At 45.8% G+C, this 22,102-nt stretch overlaps 1 protein-coding gene across 3 annotated transcripts in view; it reads right to left on the bottom strand.

Annotated features, from left to right (window-relative positions):
• Positions 1 to 6,743: 6,743 nt before the first annotated feature.
• Positions 6,744 to 22,102, bottom strand: part of LOC106591923 (sorting nexin-30) — a 63,606-nt gene continuing 48,247 nt past the window's right edge. For 2 of the 3 annotated variants that reach the window (XM_082957055.1, XM_045694202.2), the window contains 2 exons: positions 20,729 to 20,884; positions 6,744 to 8,893 (listed from right to left, as the gene is read on the bottom strand). In XM_082957055.1, coding sequence (XP_082813181.1) covers positions 8,816 to 8,893; positions 20,729 to 20,884 — 234 coding nt within the window. In that variant the 3' untranslated portion in view covers positions 6,744 to 8,815. The remainder of the gene's footprint in view (positions 8,894 to 20,728; positions 20,885 to 22,102) is intronic. The other variant, XM_082957058.1, reaches the window with a different exon arrangement.

The raw sequence follows: 22,102 nt of genomic DNA, 5'->3' as shown, positions 1-22,102 counted from the left end.
GATGACCTGTTCAGGTAGATGACCTGATGACCTGTTCAGTTAGATGACCTGATGACCTGTTCAGTTAGATGACCTGATGACCTGTTCAGTTAGATGACCTGATGACCTGTTCAGGTAGATGACCTGATGACCTGTTCAGGTAGATGACCTGATGACCTGTTAACCTGTTCAGTTAGATGACCTGGTGACCTGTTCAGTTAGATGACCTGATGACCTGTTAACCTGTTCAGTTAGATGACCTGATGACCTGTTCAGGTAGATGACCTGATGACCTGTTCAGGTAGATGACCTGATGACCTGTTCAGTTAGATGACCTGATGACCTGTTCAGGTAGATGACCTGATGACCTGTTCAGTTAGATGACCTGTTGACCTGTTCAGGTAGATGACCTGATGACCTGTTCAGTTAGATGACCTGGTGACCTGTTCAGGTAGATGACCTGATGACCTGTTCAGTTAGATGACCTGGTGACCTGTTCAGTTAGATGACCTGATGACCTGTTAACCTGTTCAGTTAGATGACCTGATGACCTGTTCAGGTAGATGACCTGATGACCTGTTCAGGTAGATGACCTGATGACCTGTTCAGTTAGATGACCTGATGACCTGTTCAGGTAGATGACCTGATGACCTGTTCAGTTAGATGACCTGTTGACCTGTTCAGTTAGATGACCTGATGACCTGTTCAGGTAGATGACCTGATGACCTGTTCAGTTAGATGACCTGATGACCTGTTCAGTTAGATGACCTGTTGCCCTGTTCAGTTAGATGACCTGATGACCTGTTCAGTTAGATGACCTGATGACCTGTTCAGGTAGATGACCTGATGACCTGTTCAGTTAGATGACCTGATGACCTGTTCAGGTAGATGACCTGATGACCTGTTCAGTTAGATGACCTGATGACCTGTTCAGGTAGATGACCTGATGACCTGTTCAGTTAGATGACCTGATGACCTGTTCAGTTAGATGACCTGATGACCTGTTCAGTTAGATGACCTGTTGACCTGTTCAGTTAGATGACCTGATGACCTGTTCAGTTAGATGACCTGTTCAGTAAGATGACCTTTTCAGTTAGATGACCTGATGACCTGTTGACCTGTTCAGTTAGATGACCTGTTGACCTGTTCAGTTAGATGACCTGTTGACCTGTTCAGTTAGATGACCTGATGACCTGTTCAGTTAGATGACCTGTTCAGTTAGATGACCTGATGACCTGTTCAGGTAGATGACCTGATGACCTGTTCAGGTAGATGACCTGATGACCTGTTCAGTTAGATGACCTGATGACCTGTTCAGTTAGATGACCTTATGACCTGTTCAGGTAGATGACCTGATGACCTGTTCAGTTAGATGACCTGATGACCTGTTCAGGTAGATGACCTGATGACCTGTTCAGTTAGATGACCTGATGACCTGTTCAGGTAGATGACCTGATGACCTGTTCAGTTAGATGACCTGATGACCTGTTCAGTTAGATGACCTGTTCAGTAAGATGACCTGATGACCTGTTCAGGTAGATGACCTGATGACCTGGTGACCTGTTCAGTTAGATGACCTGATGACCTGTTCAGGTAGATGACCTGATGACCTGGTGACCTGTTCAGTTAGATGACCTGTTCAGTTAGATGACCTGATGACCTGTTCAGTTAGATGACCTGATGACCTGTTCAGTTAGATGACCTGTTGACCTGTTCAGTTAGATGACCTGATGACCTGTTCAGGTAGATGACCTGTTGACCTGTTCAGTTAGATGACCTGTTGACCTGTTCAGTTAGATGACCTGATGACCTGTTCAGTTAGATGACCTGATGACCTGTTCAGTTAGATGACCTGATGACCTGTTCAGTTAGATGACCTGATGACCTGTTCAGGTAGATGACCTGATGACCTGTTCAGGTAGATGACCTGATGACCTGTTCAGTTAGATGACCTGATGACCTGTTCAGTTAGATGACCTGATGACCTGTTCAGTTAGATGACCTGATGACCTGTTCAGGTAGATGACCTGATGACCTGTTCAGGTAGATGACCTGATGACCTGTTAACCTGTTCAGTTAGATGACCTGGTGACCTGTTCAGTTAGATGACCTGATGACCTGTTAACCTGTTCAGTTAGATGACCTGATGACCTGTTCAGGTAGATGACCTGATGACCTGTTCAGGTAGATGACCTGATGACCTGTTCAGTTAGATGACCTGATGACCTGTTCAGGTAGATGACCTGATGACCTGTTCAGTTAGATGACCTGTTGACCTGTTCAGGTAGATGACCTGATGACCTGTTCAGTTAGATGACCTGGTGACCTGTTCAGGTAGATGACCTGATGACCTGTTCAGTTAGATGACCTGGTGACCTGTTCAGTTAGATGACCTGATGACCTGTTAACCTGTTCAGTTAGATGACCTGATGACCTGTTCAGGTAGATGACCTGATGACCTGTTCAGGTAGATGACCTGATGACCTGTTCAGTTAGATGACCTGATGACCTGTTCAGGTAGATGACCTGATGACCTGTTCAGTTAGATGACCTGTTGACCTGTTCAGTTAGATGACCTGATGACCTGTTCAGGTAGATGACCTGATGACCTGTTCAGTTAGATGACCTGATGACCTGTTCAGTTAGATGACCTGTTGCCCTGTTCAGTTAGATGACCTGATGACCTGTTCAGTTAGATGACCTGATGACCTGTTCAGGTAGATGACCTGATGACCTGTTCAGTTAGATGACCTGATGACCTGTTCAGGTAGATGACCTGATGACCTGTTCAGTTAGATGACCTGATGACCTGTTCAGGTAGATGACCTGATGACCTGTTCAGTTAGATGACCTGATGACCTGTTCAGTTAGATGACCTGATGACCTGTTCAGTTAGATGACCTGTTGACCTGTTCAGTTAGATGACCTGATGACCTGTTCAGTTAGATGACCTGTTCAGTAAGATGACCTTTTCAGTTAGATGACCTGATGACCTGTTGACCTGTTCAGTTAGATGACCTGTTGACCTGTTCAGTTAGATGACCTGTTGACCTGTTCAGTTAGATGACCTGATGACCTGTTCAGTTAGATGACCTGTTCAGTTAGATGACCTGATGACCTGTTCAGGTAGATGACCTGATGACCTGTTCAGGTAGATGACCTGATGACCTGTTCAGTTAGATGACCTGATGACCTGTTCAGTTAGATGACCTTATGACCTGTTCAGGTAGATGACCTGATGACCTGTTCAGTTAGATGACCTGATGACCTGTTCAGGTAGATGACCTGATGACCTGTTCAGTTAGATGACCTGATGACCTGTTCAGGTAGATGACCTGATGACCTGTTCAGTTAGATGACCTGATGACCTGTTCAGTTAGATGACCTGTTCAGTAAGATGACCTGATGACCTGTTCAGGTAGATGACCTGATGACCTGGTGACCTGTTCAGTTAGATGACCTGATGACCTGTTCAGGTAGATGACCTGATGACCTGGTGACCTGTTCAGTTAGATGACCTGTTCAGTTAGATGACCTGATGACCTGTTCAGTTAGATGACCTGATGACCTGTTCAGTTAGATGACCTGTTGACCTGTTCAGTTAGATGACCTGATGACCTGTTCAGGTAGATGACCTGTTGACCTGTTCAGTTAGATGACCTGTTGACCTGTTCAGTTAGATGACCTGATGACCTGTTCAGTTAGATGACCTGATGACCTGTTCAGTTAGATGACCTGATGACCTGTTCAGTTAGATGACCTGTTGACCTGATGACCTGTTCAGTTAGATGACCTGTTGACCTGTTCAGTTAGATGACCTGTTGACCTGTTCAGGTAGATGACCTGATGACCTGTTCAGTTAGATGACCTGTTGAGTTAGATGACCTGATGACCTGTTCAGGTAGATGACCTGTTGACCTGTTCAGGTAGATGACCTGTTCAGTTAGATGACCTGATGACCTGTTCAGTTAGATGACCTGATGACCTGTTCAGGTAGATGACCTGTTCAGTGTCGTCCATGTTGTTATTGGTTTAGTGTTTTACTGCCGTTGGGTTAATACTCAGTTCCTGCAACTCAGTTTAATTCAAATGTTTTTCGTTTGTCCTCATTACATGGTTATATCTATGAAATACAATGTTTATAGAAAATCTTCGGAGTGAATTTTGAGATTAACAAACACTTATTCAATGGAAGCCGTATGTCTTTTCAATCCCAGTTACCATCTTCAACCCTGTTACATTACAATTTTGAAAAGTTTCTGAAATATGAATGTAATGTTTGTTGAGCTCAGTCTGACCTGTTTAGATGTTTCATGAGCATATTGATTTTAGTTCAAATTCTGAAATTAAACCATACTTTTGATTAAAAAACAATTATGAGACTGTTGAGTGTCCACATCAGGCTTTAGTATAGCAAAAGTGTGATATTTTATATTTGCAATTATTGAATTCGTTCGAGAGACATGTGAAATGTTAATTTTATTACAAAGTGTATTTTATAATCATATCCAGACAGCTTCCACAGTGTCCATAACGGACAAATGGTGTCCATATCAGAAGAACATGGCTGATAATGACAGGGCTTTTCTTGCCTGAGATGGAAAAATATGTTTTCTTAAGAGGTTCAATATGTCCTGGGGCGCTCAGAAAAAAAAGAACATTTATTTTGGTAAAAAAAGAAAAATAAATCGTACCGGTTTTGTGTCCCAGCTGCAGACTGCTGCTAGAGCTGTTCACTCCTCAGCTAACAGAGATATCATCAAATCCATGTCAACAACCACACTGGGTTACATAACAGTGGATAGGGGAGGGAGGAGGGAGGGAGGGAGAGGGAGGAAGAGGGGGAGGGAGGAAGAGGGGGGAGGGAGGAAGAGGGGTGAGGGGGGAGGGAGGGAGAGGGAGGGAGGGAGAGGGAGGAAGAGGGGGAGGGAGGAAGAGGGGGGAGGGAGGAAGAGGGGTGAGGGGGGAGGGAGGGAGGGAGGAAGAGGGGGAGGGAGGAAGAGGGAGGAGAAAGGAAGAGGGAGGAAGAGGGAGGAAGAGGGGAGAGGGAGAGGGAGAGAGAGGAAGAGGGGGGAGGGAGGAAGAGGGGGGAAGAGGGAGGAAGAGGGGGGAGGGAGGAAGAGGGGGTTGGGAGGGAGGAAGAGGGAGGAGGGAGGAAGAGGGAGGAAGAGGGAGGAAGAGGGGGGAGGGAGGAAGAGGGGGGAGGGAGGGAGGAAGAGGGAGGAGGGAGGAAGAGGGGGAGGGAGGAAGAGGGAGGAGGGAGGAAGAGGGAGGAAGAGGGAGGAAGAGGGGGGAGGGAGGAAGAGGGAGGAAGGAGGGAGGAGGGAGGAAGAGGGAGGAAGAGGGAGGAGGGAGGAAGAGGGGGAGGGAGGAAGAGGGGGGAGGGAGGAAGAGGGGTGAGGGGGGAGGGAGGGAGAGGGAGGGAGGGAGAGGGAGGAAGAGGGGGAGGGAGGAAGAGGGGGGAGGGAGGAAGAGGGGGGAGGGGGGAGGGAGGGAGGGAGGAAGAGGGGGAGGGAGGAAGAGGGAGGAGAAAGGAAGAGGGAGGAAGAGGGAGGAAGAGGGGAGAGGGAGAGGGAGAGAGAGGAAGAGGGGGGAGGGAGGAAGAGGGGGGAAGAGGGAGGAAGAGGGGGGAGGGAGGAAGAGGGGGTTGGGAGGGAGGAAGAGGGAGGAGGGAGGAAGAGGGAGGAAGAGGGAGGAAGAGGGGGGAGGGAGGAAGAGGGGGGAGGGAGGGAGGAAGAGGGAGGAGGGAGGAAGAGGGGGAGGGAGGAAGAGGGAGGAGGGAGGAAGAGGGAGGAAGAGGGAGGAAGAGGGGGGAGGGAGGAAGAGGGAGGAAGGAGGGAGGAGGGAGGAAGAGGGAGGAAGAGGGAGGAGGGAGGAAGAGGGAGGAGGCAGTCCAACACGATTTGGCACTACATGTCTGCGTCCCAAATTGCCTCCTATTTCCTATATATATATACATATATTGCACTACCAGAGTCCTGGTCAACAGTAGCGCACTAGATAGCTATTTGAGACACTGTCATAAGATTCATACCAGTTAACCTTCGACCTCATCCCCAGGCTATTGGGCACAGGACGAAGAGTCTTGTATGGTGTGGTGTGGTGTAATCTTGGCAACCCAGAATCAAATCTTGTGTGAGCAGCAGCCTGTTTGCTTCCTAGTGTATAAACCCTTGGTGTGGGAGACAGACCACCAACCAAGAAAAAGTTAGACAGTATGTGAGGTAGGTTTCCTCTTTGGCCAGAGGATTTCTGCTCTACTCTGTTGGATAGCTGGATCTGTTAGTGCTTCAACAACAACAACATGATAAAAAAACATGATGAAGATGCTGCTTGACTCTTCAAGGGCTTTAGGCTACGTCAAAGACCCGTCAAACACCTGCATTGTTTACAACAACAAAAAAGATAATTGGCAACCAACCGTTCTCAACAGACTAGAACCTTCTAACAGAAAGAAAAACAAAAACACAGTGAATATAATGTTCAATCGAAAGCGCAATCTTTTGACCAATGGGTAAAATAATGTTAATTGCGTAGAACGAAAGAAAAAAAAAATCTGTAAAATAGCATTGAATCAGCTAAACTGGCAGGATTCCTTTCCCGTTGAACTCTTCATCTTTCTTCTCAAATCCAACAAGACATAAAACAATATAGAAGGTAACATAAATATCGATTTTGAGATAATAGTATTTTCATATCAATTTAAAAATTCCCGTTCTTTTTCAAAGCTTTCTCACAACAACAACAAAAAAAAAAAACAAGCGTTTCTCTGCGAAATGTCTACAGAGCACTGAGCATATACCGAGCAATTTATTTCCAAGCCTTTTTACATTTTTAATTCAGCTCGTGTCAAATGTATTTTTTTTTGTATTTTTTTTTGTTGGTGACACGCGGAAACTACTTAGAAGACGACGACAACAACAAAAATGTAAAATCCTCAAAAGTATTTCGGAGAAACCTGCCCTAAAACGTCAACACAGTGCCAGGTGGTAATTATCAGATGTTAGGTTACAACAACAAAAAACTACTTTCTGATATAAAGTTAAGAATATGTTAAAGAAAACGCCAACTGAACAATTCAGAACATAAATAATCACACTTGTCTCGGTAAAATGTATTTCAAAACATAAGAAAGTGAAACTTCATCACCAAAAGGGTGTTTGGACACCCTAAATTAGTTTGGTCTCTTCATTCGCTAATCCTTTGGCCGGTCGGTGGGACAGAAAGCTTCTAGGACAGCCTGTCTATGGTATCAGGGTGGTGTTCATTAGTGCACAATGTAGAAAAACGTTAAACAACGGAAAGCGTTCAGCAACAAAAATGAGTTTCTTTTTGGACAAGTTCAGGTAGTCTGTTTTCTTCTGTTTGGTTTCTAGTGAATACAACCCAGGCTATTTTGGTGTGCAACAAGGAACAATACAGGGCTTCCAGACAGACAGACAGACAGAGAGAGAGAGAGAGAGAGAGAGAGAGAGGAGAGAGAGAGAGAGAGAGAGAGAGAGAGAGAGAGAGAGAGAGAGAGAGAGAGAGAGAGAGAGAGAGAGAGAGAGAGAGAGAGAGAGAGAGAGAGAGAGAGAGAGAGAGAGACACAGAGAGAGAGAGACACAGAGAGAGAGAGACACAGAGAGAGAGAGACACAGAGAGAGACAGAAGAGAGTACAGACAGACAGACAGACAGACAGACAGACAGACAGACAGACAGACAGACAGAGAGTACCATCCACTCCGCTCCATGGCTCTTCCCAGCAGGCCATTGTCTCACGTCAGATGGCGTCACTCCTACACGGCGCTCATCCCTCAGCCGATCTGTCACGTAGGACGTGGAACTCATCTCTAACAATCTAGATTTTAGTGCAGGGCTTGTTTTGAACGGCCATACGGTAGATAGTTTGCCAGCTTTGTAAGGCACCAAGGTTCTGGGACTGTTCTCAGAAATCAGCAGGTGTCTGACTGTGACAGCTGGTAATGTGCCTTGCTGTGCTGTAGAACTCGGCAGAACAAGATATCATGAAAACTAATTCGTGCATTAGCCAGAATTTACTAGGGTTATTCAGCATTGAGTGTGTGTGTGAACTCGCATTGTTAACATCCCTGCCTTTCATTATGGATTGATTTGAGTCTGGTTCAGCCAGCAAGCAGACACTAGCTAGTGTAGCTAACGCTTTAGCTAGCTAATTATAGTGTACATTACGAATTTCATAAATACTGATTCTACCGACCACAAAACACCTTCGTTAGATGTAGAATTAGCTAGTGAAGATTTATTAGCTCCAGGTTGATATTATTGGTCAGATTAACTCAGACTCCAGGTTGATATTTTTTGGTCAGATTAACTCAGACTGCAGGCTGATATTATTGGTCAGATTAACTCAGACTGCAGGCTGATATTATTGGTCAGATTAACTCAGACTCCAGGTTGATATTTTTTGGTCAGATTAACTCGGAGTCTTTTAGATGACGTAGTGGCTTCAGCAGACGATGTCACCTTCGTAACATTTTCGAATGTTAGCACAGCATATTGTGGCCAAACTTATTTTTAGCTATCCCATGAGTGTTTGCAAGTTATCAGACAGATCAGCGCAGACTGCCGTTGAGCTACCTGACGTGAGACAACGACCAGCAGGCAGGACGGGACGTTTTCGACTGACTGGGTTTCACAAACAGAAACGCCAAAACTAAAAAAAGATTTCCGTCTGAAGACTCCAAAAGCCCATTTCCTTGGTAATCTCCCTTCCAGAGTATCTGTGTCGGTGTGTGACTCTGGTGACTCGGGTAGAGAAGTGTTTGAGATGTTATGTCCACTTTTCCAATGTGCTTCAAAGGTCAGCTGGCCGTTTCAGTCTTCCTCCGTTTCTGTCTCCTGTGGCTGCTTGTCCTGTAATACTGGAATGACTGACTCCCACGCTGCAAGGCACTAAAACACACAGACAGATGGTAGCGTTAACACACTGAAACACACAGAGAGATGGTAGAGTTAACACACAGACAGATGGTAGTGTTAACACACTGAAACACACAGACAGATGGTAGAGTTAACACACAGACAGATGGTAGCGTTAACACACAGAGAGATGGTAGTGTTAACACACAGAAACACACAGAGAGATGGTAGTGTTAACAGACAGAGAGATGGTAGTGTTAACACAGAGAGATGGTAGTGTTAACACACAGACAGATGGTAGCGTTAACACAGAGAGATGGTAGTGTTAACACACAGACAGATGGTAGCGTTAACACACAGAGAGATGGTAGTGTTAACACACAGACAGATGGTAGTGTTAACAGTCAGATATGACCAGATACAGAGGCACTGGAGTGACACTGAACGCATCATAAGACATGAGATAAAAAGGTTTCTAAAGTCATTCTTGGTGTCATTCTTAGTTCCTCTGCAGCCCATTCCTACTTCCTGTTGGCCCCTGTTAGTTTCAACGTCACAAGTCACCAAAGGGCTTTAATACATTTAGTTAGAATATATGTTACTGTTTGTTTTTCCTTTGTTTATTCAACCAGGTTCAACCTGCTGCACTGAAACACTAGTGGGGACGGTGAACGTTCAAATAAAATTGTATTTGTCAAATGTGCCAAATACAACAGGTGTAGACCTTACAGTGAAATGCTTACATATGAGCCGTTAACCAGTCTGGGATAGGGGGCAGTATTTTCACGGCCGGATGAAAAACGTACCCAATTTAAACAGGTTACTTCTCTGGCCCAGAAACTAGAATATGCATATTATTATTAGATTTGGATAGAAAACACTCAGAAGTTTCTAAAACTGTTTGAATGGTGTCTGTGAGTATAACAGAACTCATATGGCAGGCAAAAACCAGAGAAAAAGTTAACCAGGAAGTGGAGGATCTGAGAATTGTAGTTCTTCTTTCTAGTCCCTTTTGAAACTACAGTATCTGTGGGGTTATGTTGCACTTCCTAAGGCTTCCATTGGCTGTCTAAAGCTTTCAGAAAGTGGTTTGAGCATTTTCCTGTCACTGGGCAGAGTATAGGAGCTCAGTTACTGAGTGGTCTGCCTGGCAACAAAGGAATTGGATATGCGCAGTCCCGCGAGCTCGCTGTTCCTTCTTTTTCTCCTTGAATACGCTATTGTCCGGTTGGAATATTATCGCAATTTTACGTTAAAAATACCATAACGATTGATTTTAAACAGCGTTTGACATGCTTCTAAGTACGGTAATAGAACATTTTGACTTTTCGTCTCTGGTTCAGCGCTCGCGCGTTATGCCTTTGGATAAGTGATCTGTACGCACGAACAAAACGGAGGTATTTGGACATAAATATGGATTATTTGGAACAAAAACAACATTTCTTGTGGAAGTAGCAGTCCTGGGAGTGCATTCTGACGAAGATCAGCAAAGGTAAGAGAATATTTCTAATACTAATTCTGAGTTTAGGTTGCCCCGAACTTGGCGGGTGTCTGAATAGCTCGCCGTGATGGCTGAACTATGTACTCAGAATATTGAAAAATGTGCTTTCTCCGTAAAGCTATTTTAAAATCTGACACAGCGGTTGCATCCAGGGGTAGTCTATCTATAATTCTTTAAATAATTGTTATATATTTTGTCAACGTTTATGATGAGTGTTTTTGTAAATTGATGTGCACATTCACTGGACGTTTTGGTGGGAATACATTTTCTGAACATTACGCGCCAATGTAAAATGCTGTTTTTGGATATAAATATGAACTTTATCGAACAAAACATACATGTATTGTGTAACATGATGTCCTAGGAGTGTCATCTGATGAAGATCGTCAAAGGTTAGTGCTTCATTTAGCTGTGTTTTGGGTTTTATTGACACATGTCCTTGCTTAGAAAATGGCTGTGTGATTATTTTTGTCTATGTACTCTCCTAACATAATGTAATGTTTTGCATTCGCTGTAAAGCCTTTTTCAAATCGGACAATGTGGTTAGATTAAGGAGAAGTGTATCTTTAAAATGGTGTAAAATAGTTGTATGTTTGAGAAAAGTTGAATTATGACATTTTGTTGTTTTTTGAATTTGCCGCCCTGATATTTCACTGGCTGTGTCCCACCTAGCCCATAGAAGTTAACCAACAGTTTTAAGAAAATACAAAATAAAGAGCAGCAATAAATAACAATAGCGGGGATATATAGAGGGGGCACCGGTGTCGAGGTAATTGAGGTAATAAACTCAGCAAAAAAAAAAGAAACGTCCCTTTTTCAGGACCCTGTCTTTCAAAGATAATTCGTAAAAATCCAAATAACTTCACAGATCTTCATTGTAAAGGGTTTAAACACTGTTTCCCCATGCTTGTTCAATGAACCATAAACAATTCATGAACATGCACCTGTGGGACGGTCGTTAAGACCCTAACAGCTTACAGACGGTAGGCAATTAAAGTCACAGTTACGAAAACTTAGGACACTAAAGAGGCCTTTCTACTGACTCTGAAAAACACCAAAAGAAAGATGCCCAGGGTCCCTGCTCATCTGTGTGAACGTGCCTTAGGCATGCTGCAAGGAGGCATGAGGACTGCAGATGTGGCCAGGGCAATAAATTGCAATGTCCGTACTGTGAGACGCTTAAGACAGCGCTACAGGGAGACGTTGCCTATGTCGCTGGACCAGACAGAACTGGCAAAAAGTGCTCTTCACTGATGAGTCGCGGTTTTGTCTCACCAGGGGTGATGGTCAGATTCGCATTTATCGTTGAAGGAATGAGCGTTACACCGAGGCCTGTACTCTGGAGCGGGATTGATTTGGAGGTGGAGGGTCCGTCATGGTCTGGGGCGGTGTGTCACAGCATCATCGGACTGAGCTTGTTGTCATTGCAGGCAATCTCAACGCTGTGCGTTACAGGGACGACATCCTCCTCCCTCATGTGGTACCCTTCCTGCAGGCTCATCCTGACATGACCCTCCAGCATGACAATGCCACCAGCCATACTGCTCGTTCTGTGCGTGATTTCCTGCAAGACAGGAATGTCAGTGTTCTGCCATGGCCAGCGGATCTCAATCCCTCTGAGCACGTCTGGGACCTGTTGGATCGGAGGGTGAGGGCTAGGGCCATTCCCCCCAGAAATGTCCAGGAACTTGCAGGTGCCTTGGTGGAAGAGTGGGGTAACATCTCACAGCAAGAACTGGCAAATCTGGTGCAGTCCATGAGGAGGAGATGCACTGCAGTACTTAATGCAGCTGGTGGCCACACCAGATACTGACTGTTACTTTTGATTTTGCCCCCCCCCTTTTGTTCAGAGACACATTATTCCATTTCTGTTAATCACATGTCTGTGGAACTTGTTCAGTTTATGTCTCAGTTGTTGAATCTTGTTATGTTCATACAAATATTTACACATGTTAAGTTTGCTGAAGATAAACACAGTTGACAGTTAAAGGACGTTTCTTTTTTTGCTGAGTTTATAAATACAGGTAGAGTTATTAAAGTGCATAGATAGTAACAGAGAGTAGCAGCGGTGTAAAAGAGGGGGAGGGGGCAATGCAAATAGTCTGGGTAGCCATTTGATTAGATGTTCAGCACTCTTATGGCTTGGGGGTAGAAGCTGTTTAGAAGCTTCTTGGACCTAGACTTGGCGCTCCGGTACCGCTTGCTGTGCGGTAGCAGAGAGAACAGTCTATGACTAGGGTGGTTGGAGTCTTTGACAATTTTTAGGGCCATCCTCTGACACCGCCTGGTATAGAGGTCCTGGAGGGCAGGAAGTTTGGCCCCAGTGATGTACTGGGCCTTACGCACTACCCTCTGTAGCGCCTTGCGATTGGAGACCGAGCAGTTTCCATAACACGCAGTGATGCAACCAGTCAGGATGCTCTCGATGGCGCACATGTAAAACCGTTTGAGGATCTGAGTACCCATGCCAAATCTTTTCAGTCTCCTGAGGGGGAATAGGTCTTGTCGTGCCCTCTTCACGGCTGTCTTGGTGTGCTTGGACCATGTTAGTTTGTTGGTGATGTGGACGGCAAGGAACTTGAAGCTCTCAACCTGCTCCACTACAGCCCCGTCGATGAGAATGGGGGCGTGCTCAGTCCTCCTTTTCCTGTAGTCCACAATCATCTCCTTTGTCTTGATCACATTGAGGGAGAGGTTATTGTCCTGGCACCACACTGCCAGGTCTCTGACCTCCTCCCTATAGGCTGTATCATCATTGTCAGTGTTCAGGCCTTCCACTGTTGTGTCGTCAGCAAACTCAATGATGGTGTTGGAGTCATGCCTGGCCATGCAGTCGTGGGTGAACAGGGAGTACAGGAGGGGACTGATCACGCACCCCTGAGGGGCCCCCGTGTTGAGGATCAGCGTGGTAGATGTGTTGCTACCTACCCTCACCACCTGGGGGCGGCCCGTCAGGAAGTCCAGGATCCAGTTGCAGAGGGAGGTGTAAAGTCCCAGGGTCCTTAGCTTAGTGATGAGCTTTGTGGGCACTATGGTGTTGAACACTGAGCTGTAGTCAATGAATAGCACTCTCACATAAGTGTTCCTTTTGTCCAGGTGGGAAAGGGCAGTGTGGAGTGCAATAGAGATTGCATCATCTGTGGATCTGTTTGGGCGGTATGCAAATTGGAGTGGGTCTAGGGTTTCTGGGATAATGGTGTTGATGTGAGCCATTACCAGCCATTCAAAGCACTTCATGGCTACGGACGTGAGTGCTACGGGTCTGTAGTCATTTAGGCAGGTTACCTTAGTGTTCTTGGGCACAGGGACTATGGTGGTCTGCTTGAAACATGTTGGTATTAGAGACTCAGACAGGGAGAGGTTGAAAATGTCAGTGAAGACACTTGTCAGTTGATCAGCGTATGCTCGGAGTACACGTCCTGCTAATCCGTCTGGCCCCGCGGCCTTGTGAATGTTAACCTGTTTAAAGGTCTTACTCACATTGGCTGCAGAGCGCGTGATCACACAGTCGTCCGGAACAGCTGATGCTCTCATGCATGTTTCAGTGTTACTTGCCTCAAAGCGAGCATAGAAGTAGTTTAGCTCGTCTGGTAGGCTCGTGTCACTGGACAGCTCTCAGCTGTGCTTCCCTTTGTAGTCTGTAATAGTTTGCAAGCCCTGCCACATCCGACGAGCGGTGTAGTACGATTCGATCTTAGTCCTGTATTGATGCTTTCCCTGTTTGATGGTTCGTTAACGCCACAGTCACTGTGGGGACGACGTCCTCGATGCACTTATTGAAGAAGCCAGTGACTGATGTGGTGTACTCCTCAATGCCATCGGATGAATCCCGGAACATATTCCAGTCTGTGAGAGCCTGTGTTGGTGTTGGAGTGGAACATATTCCAATCTGCTTCACTAGACCACTTTTTTATAGACCGAGTCACTGGTGCTTCCTGCTTTAATTTTTGCTTGTAAGCAGGAATCAGGAGGGTAGAATGATGGTCAGATTTGCCAAATGGAGGGCGAGGGAGAGCTTTGTACGCGTCTCTATGTGTGGAGTAAAGGTGGTCTAGAGTTTTTTTTCCTCTGGTTGCACATTTAAAATATTGATGGAAATTTGGTAGAACTGATTTAAGTTTCCCTGCATTAAAGTCTCCGGCCACTAGGAGCGCCGCCTCTGGGTGAGTGGTTTCCTGTTTGCTTATTTCCTTATACAGCTGACTGAGTGCGGTCTTAGTGCCAGCATCTGTCTGTGGTGGTAAATTAACAGCCACTAAAAGTATAGCTGAAAACTCTCTAGGCAAATAGTGTGGCCTGCAATTTATCACAATATACTCTACTTCAAGCGAGCAAAATCTCATTCAGTGCGGTGTTAGTGCCAGCATCGGTCTGTGGTGGTATGTAGACAGCTACGAAAAATATAGATGAAAACTTTCTAGGTAGATAGTGTGGTCTACAGCTTATCATGAGATACTCTACCTCAGGCGAGCAAAACCTGGAGACAACCTTAGATATCGTGCACCAGCTGTTGTTTACAAATATGCATAGGCCCCCGCCCCGTGGCGCCCAGAGGCTGCTGTTCTATCCTGCCAATACAGTGTCGATGGAGTGTTTAACCCGCCAGCTGTATGATATTAATGTCGTCGTTCAGCCACGACTCGGTGAAACATAAGATATTATAGTTTTTAATGTCCTGTTGGTAGAATATATCATCATTGGATATATTAAATCTGCGTTCCTCCAAAGCTCAGTTGTCCTGAGTCTGCACAACTCTGCAGGGACCTAGGATAAACCTTCAAGCTGCATACTGGACCCTATTCCAACTAAATTACAGAAAGAGCTACTTCCTGTGCTCGGCCCTCCTATGTTGAACATAATAAACGGCTCTCTATCCACCGGATGTGTACCAAGCTCACAAAAAGTGGCAGAAATAAAGCCTCTCTTGAAAAAGCCAAACCTTGACCCAGAAAATATAAAAAACTATCGGCCTATATCGAATCTCCCATTCCTCTCAAAAATTATAGAAAAAGCTGTTGCGCAGCAACTCACTGCCTTCCTGAAGACAAACAATGTATACGAAATGCTTCAGTCTGGTTTTAGACCCCATCATAGCACTGAGACTGAACTTGTTTAGGTGGTAAATTAACTTTTAATGGCATCAGACCGAGGCTCTGCATCTGTCCTCGTGCTCCTAGACCTTAGTGCTGCTTTTGATACCATTGATCACCACATTCTTTTGGAGAGATTGGAAACCCAAATTGGTCTACATGGACAAGTTCTGGCCTGGTTTAGATCTTATCTGTCGGAAAGATATCAGTTTGTGTCTGTGAATGGTTTAATCCTCTGACAAATCAATTGTAAATTTCGGTTTTCGGACCACTATTGTTTTAACTATATATTTTACCTCTTGGTGATGTCATTCGGAAACATAATGTTAAATTTCACTGCTATGCGGACGACACACAGCTGTACATTTCTCTGAAACATGGTGAAGCCCCAAAATCGCCCTCGCTAGAAGCCTGTGTTTCAGACATAAAGAAGTGGATGGCTGCAAACTTTCTACTTTTAAACTCGGACAAAACAGAGATGCTTGTTCTAGGTCCCAAGAAACAAAGAGATCTTCTGTTGAATCTGACAATTAATCTTGATGGTTGTACAGTCGTCTCAAATAAAACTGTGAAGGACCTCGGCGTTACTCTGGACCCTGATCTCTCTTTTGAAGAACATATCAAGACTGTTTCAAGGACAGCTTTTTTCCCATCTACGTAACATTGCCAACATCAGAAAATTTCTTTCCTGAAAAATGAATCCATGCTTTTGTCACTTCTAGATTAGACTACTGCAATGCTCTACTTTCCGGCTACAGCACTAAATAAACTTCAGTTAGGCTGCTAGAATCTTGACTAGAACCAAAAAATGTGATCATATTACTCCAGTGCTAGCCTCTCTACACTGGCTTCCTGTTAAGGCTAGGGCTGATTTCACGGTTTTACTGCTAACCTACAAAGCATTACATGGGCTTGCTCCTACCTATCTTTCCGATTTGGTCCTGCCGTACATACCTACACGTACGCTACGGTCACATGACGCAGGCCTCCTTACCGTCCCTAGAATTTCTAAGCAAACAGCTGGAGGCAGGGCTTTCTCCTATAGAGCTACATTTTTATGGAATGATCTGCCTACCCATGTGAGAGATGCAGACTCAGTCTCAACTTTTAAGTCTTTACTGAAGACTCATCTCTTCAGTAGGTCCTATGATTGAGTGTAGTCTGGCCCAGGAGTGTGAAGGTGAACGGAAAGGCTGGAGCAATGAACCGCCCTTGCTGTTTCTGCCTGGCCGGTTCCCCTCTCTCCACTGGGATTCTCTGCCTCTAACCCTATTACAGGGGCTGAGTCACTGGCTCACTGGTGCTCTTCCATGCCGTCCCTAGGAGGGGTGCGTCACTTGAGTGGGTTGAGTCACTGACGTGGTCTTCCTGTCTGGGTTGGCGCCCCCCCTTGGGTTGTGCCGTGGCGGAGATCTTTGTGGGCTATACTCTGCCTTGTCTCAGGATGGTAAGTTGGTGGTTGAAGATATCACTCTAGTGGTGTGGGGTCTGTGGTTTGGCAAAGTGGGTGGGGTCTGTGCTTTGGCAAAGTGGGTGGGGTTATATCCTACCTGTTTGGCCCTGTCCGGGGGTATCATCGGACGGTGCCACAGTGTCTCCTGACCCCTCCTGTCTCAGCCTCCAGTATTTATACTGCAATAGTTGTGTCGGGGGGCTAGGGTCAGTCTGTTATATCTGGAGTATTTCTCCTGTCTTATCCAGTGTCCTGTGTGAATTTAAGTATGCTCTCTCTAATTCTCTTTCTTTCTCTCTCGGAGGACCTGAGCCCTAGGACCATGCCTCAGGACTACCTGGCTTGATGACTCCTTGCTGTCCCCAGTCCACCTGGCCGTGCTGCTGCTCCAGTTAACTGTTCTGTTCTGCCTGTGGCTATGGAACCCTGACCTGTTCACCGGACGTGCTACCTGTCCCAGACCTGCTGTTTTCAACTCTCTAGAGACAGCAGGAGCGGTAGAGATACTCTCAAAGATCTGCTATGAAAAGCCAACTGCCATTTACTCCTGAGGTGCTGACCTGTTGCACCCTCGACAACCACTGTGATTATTATTATCTGACCCTGCTGGTCATCTATGAACATTTGAACATCTTGGCCATGCTCTGTTATAATCTCCACTCGGCACAGCCAGAAGAGGACTGGCCACCCCTCATAGCCTGGTTCCTCTCTAGGTTTCTAATCTCCACCCAGCACAGCCAGAAGAGGACTGGCCACCCCTCATAGCCTGGTTCCTCTCTAGGTTTCTTCCTAGGTTCTGGCCTTTCTAGGGAGTTTTTCCTAGCCACCGTGCTTCTACATCTGCATTGCTTGCTGTTTGGGATTTTAGGCTGGGTTTCTGTACAGCACTTTGAGATATCAGCTGATGTAAGAAGGACTTTATAAATACATTTGATTTGATATACGTGCTTTTAGTTCGTCCCATTTAAAAACACAAATTACACATCCCTTTTTAACAGATTCATATCTTTGGTTTGGTACGGTAAAACGCAGTTGATCATTTTCAAATTCAAATGGCACGGACAAAAATCGAGGCACTCTCTGTACAAAAGTTGAATAGACACAAACAAATACACAGATTTTGACAGTCAAGCTAACTATCACTCAAATGGAAGCCAACCCCTGTTACTATGTAGAACTACCTGTGAAGGTATTGATTAGTTGAAATGATCCAGTCAAAAAAAGTCTTGCGTTTCCTTCTCATATGGGTCATCTACCATAAACACCGTGGCTCTAGGAGACTAGCTACGACGTGTCGTCATCTATCAACAGGTCATATAGTTTACTTAGTTAGTTCATTGTGTTTTGTCTTTTAGAACAGAGAAAAACGGTACATTGGTACCAGTCCAATTTCTATATTTATTATAATATTCAATGATTTCTATACAAAATGTCAATATATTTTGTATTTAACGTCAGTGATTAATTTGCGCACACTATTGATTACAGTAGAACAAGCTAATCAATTCCGGTTTAGAGTGTCCGCTTGGTAAATGCTGATGTTTCTAAGGTACTAATTTAGCTAAATACAGTGTACGTCGTGACAAGTGTGACCTGTGTGTAGGGAGTAACATGTGACACTGTAAGTTGAAGACATACAACTTATTTCAACATATTGATTATGAATTTGGACATTTAAAACCAGCGCTTTGACACCCAAACAGGAAGCAGCAACAGTATCGTTTTCAAATGATGTTTTAGGAAAATTAATTATACTTAAAAAAAAAACATTATTATTATTATTTATTTTTTAAATCGACAGGATTCTACTTAATGAGGTAAAAACGACTTAACGAGCCTAAAAACCTGATATGATTGATGGATTGATTGATTTTGATGATATTACTGAAAATACATAGGATCAATAAGCAACGTTTTCCTTTGCACCCTGTACTACTACCTGTATTAAATGGATATATGATAACAAAAGCCAGTAGTCTGTAGTAGTCTCCTGCTCTTACCTTCTCATCGTCCTGGATGTTGTGGTCGGCCCTCTTACCTTCTCATAGTCCTGGATGTTGTGGTCGGCCCTCTTACCTTCTCATCGTCCTGGATGTTGTGGTCGGCCCTCTTACCTTCTCATAGTACTGGATGTTGTGGTCGGCCCTCTTACCTTCTCATAGTACTGGATGTTGTGGTCGGCCCTCTTACCTTCTCATAGTACTGGATGTTGTGGTCGGCCCTCTTACCTTCTCATAGTACTGGATGTTGTGGTCGGCCCTCTTACCTTCTCATAGTACAGGATGTTGTGGTCGGCCCTCTTACCTTCTCATAGTCCTGGATGTTGTGGTCGGCCCTCTTACCTTCTCATAGTCCTGGATGTTGTGGTCGGCCCTCTTACCTTCTCATAGTACTGGATGTTGTGGTCGGCCCTCTTACCTTCTCATAGTACTGGATGTTGTGGTCGGCCCTCTTACCTTCTCATAGTACTGGATGTTGTGGTCGGCCCTCTTACCTTCTCATAGTACAGGATGTTGTGGTCGGCCCTCTTACCTTCTCATAGTCCTGGATGTTGTGGTCGGCCCTCTTACCTTCTCATAGTACTGGATGTTGTGGTCGGCCCTCTTACCTTCTCATAGTACTGGATGTTGTGGTCGGCCCTCTTACCTTCTCATAGTACAGGATGTTGTGGTCGGCCCTCTTACCTTCTCATAGTCCTGGATGTTGTGGTCGGCCCTCTTACCTTCTCATAGTACTGGATGTTGTGGTCGGCCCTCTTACCTTCTCATAGTACTGGATGTTGTGGTCGGCCCTCTTACCTTCTCATCGTCCTGGATGTTGTGGTCGGCCCTCTTACCTTCTCATAGTACTGGATGTTGTGGTCGGCCCTCTTACCTTCTCATAGTACTGGATGTTGTGGTCGGCCCTCTTACCTTCTCATAGTACTGGATGTTGTGGTCGGCCCTCTTACCTTCTCATCGTCCTGGATGTTGTGGTCGGCCCTCTTACCTTCTCATAGTACTGGATGTTGTGGTCGGCCCTCTTACCTTCTCATAGTACTGGATGTTGTGGTCGGCCCTCTTACCTTCTCATAGTACTGGATGTTGTGGTCGGCCCTCTTACCTTCTCATAGTACTGGATGTTGTGGTCGGCCCTCTTACCTTCTCATAGTACTGGATGTTGTGGTCGGCCCTCTTACCTTCTCATAGTACAGGATGTTGTGGTCGGCCCTCTTACCTTCTCATAGTACTGGATGTTGTGGTCGGCCCTCTTACCTTCTCATAGTACTGGATGTTGTGGTCGGCCCTCTTACCTTCTCATAGTACTGGATGTTGTGGTCGGCCCTCTTACCTTCTCATAGTACTGGATGTTGTGGTCGGCCCTCTTACCTTCTCATAGTACTGGATGTTGTGGTCGGCCCTCTTACCTTCTCATCGTCCTGGATGTTGTGGTCGGCCCTCTTACCTTCTCATAGTACTGGATGTTGTGGTCGGCCCTCTTACCTTCTCATAGTACAGGATGTTGTGGTCGGCCCTCTTACCTTCTCATAGTCCTGGATGTTGTGGTCGGCCCTCTTACCTTCTCATAGTACTGGATGTTGTGGTCGGCCCTCTTACCTTCTCATAGTACAGGATGTTGTGGTCGGCCCTCTTACCTTCTCATAGTCCTGGATGTTGTGGTCGGCCCTCTTACCTTCTCATAGTACTGGATGTTGTGGTCGGCCCTCTTACCTTCTCATAGTACTGGATGTTGTGGTCGGCCCTCTTACCTTCTCATAGTACTGGATGTTGTGGTCGGCCCTCTTACCTTCTCATAGTACTGGATGTTGTGGTCGGCCCTCTTACCTTCTCATAGTACTGGATGTTGTGGTCGGCCATGCCAGTGAGTAGCTGTCTGAAGTCTTGTATCTTGTTGTTCTGCCACTGGTCCCAGTCTGACTTCAGGTCAGCGTTAAAACACTCCACTCTGTCCTGGCACTTCTCCACGTCTGTAGGCACCTGCTGTAGAGAGGGAACAGAACTAAGCACCTACTGTAGGGAGGACAGGGAACAGAACTAAGCACCTGCTGTAGAGAGGGGACAGGGAACAGAACTAAGCACCTGCTGTAGAGAGGGAACAGAACTAAGCACGTGCTGTAGAGAGGGAACAGAACTAAGCACCTGCTGTAGAGAGGACAGGGAACATAACTAAGCACCTGCTGTAGAGAGGACAGGGAACAGAACTAAGCACCTGCTGTAGAGAGGACAGGGAACAGAACTAAGCACGTGCTGTAGAGAGGGAACAGGGAACAGAACTAAGCACGTGCTGTAGAGAGGGAACAGGGAACAGAACTAAGCACCTGCTGTAGAGAGGGGACAGGGAACAGAACTAAGCACCTGCTGTAGAGAGGACAGGGGACAGAACTAAGCACCTGCTGTAGAGAAGGGACAGAACTAAGCACCTGCTGTAGAGAGGGGACAGAACTAAGCACCTGCTGTAGAGAGGGGACAGAACTAAGCACCTGCTGTAGAGAGGGGACAGGGAACAGAACTAAGCACCTGCTGTAGAGAGGGAACAGAACTAAGCACCTGCTGTAGAGAGGGGACAGAACTAAGCACCTGCTGTAGAGAGGACAGGGAACAGAACTAAGCACCTGCTGTAGAGAGGACAGGGAACAGAACTAAGCACCTGCTGTAGAGAGGAGACAGAACTAAGCACCTGCTGTAGAGAGGGGACAGAACTAAGCACCTGCTGTAGAGAGGGGACAGAAAGAGCACCTGCTGTAGAGAGGGGACAGAACTAAGCACCTGCTGTAGAGAGGGGACAGAACTAAGCACCTGCTGTAGAGAGGGGACAGAACTAAGCACCTGCTGTAGAGAAGGGACAGAACTAAGCTCCTGCTGTAGAGAGGACAGGGAACAGAACTAAGCACCTGCTGTAGAGAGGACAGGGAACAGAACTAAGCACCTGCTGTAGAGAGGAGACAGAACTAAGCACCTGCTGTAGAGAGGGAACAGAACTAAGCACCTGCTGTAGGGAGGGGACAGGGAGCAGAACTAAGCACCTGCTGTAGAGAGGACAGGGAACAGAACTAAGCACCTGCTGTAGAGAGGGGACAGGGAACAGAACTAAGCACCTGCTGTAGAGAGGACAGGGAACGGAACTAAGCACCCGCTGTAGAGAGGGAACAGGGAACAGAACTAAGCACGTGCTGTAGAGAGGGGACAGAACTAAGCACC

Source organism: Salmo salar, chromosome 01 (assembly GCF_965601325.2).
Source record: "Salmo salar chromosome 01, fSalSal1, whole genome shotgun sequence".
NCBI classification, from domain to species: Eukaryota; Metazoa; Chordata; class Actinopteri; order Salmoniformes; family Salmonidae; genus Salmo; species Salmo salar.
The sequence above is the reverse complement of the archived record's forward strand: the minus strand, read 5'-3'. Positions and strand labels throughout refer to the sequence as shown.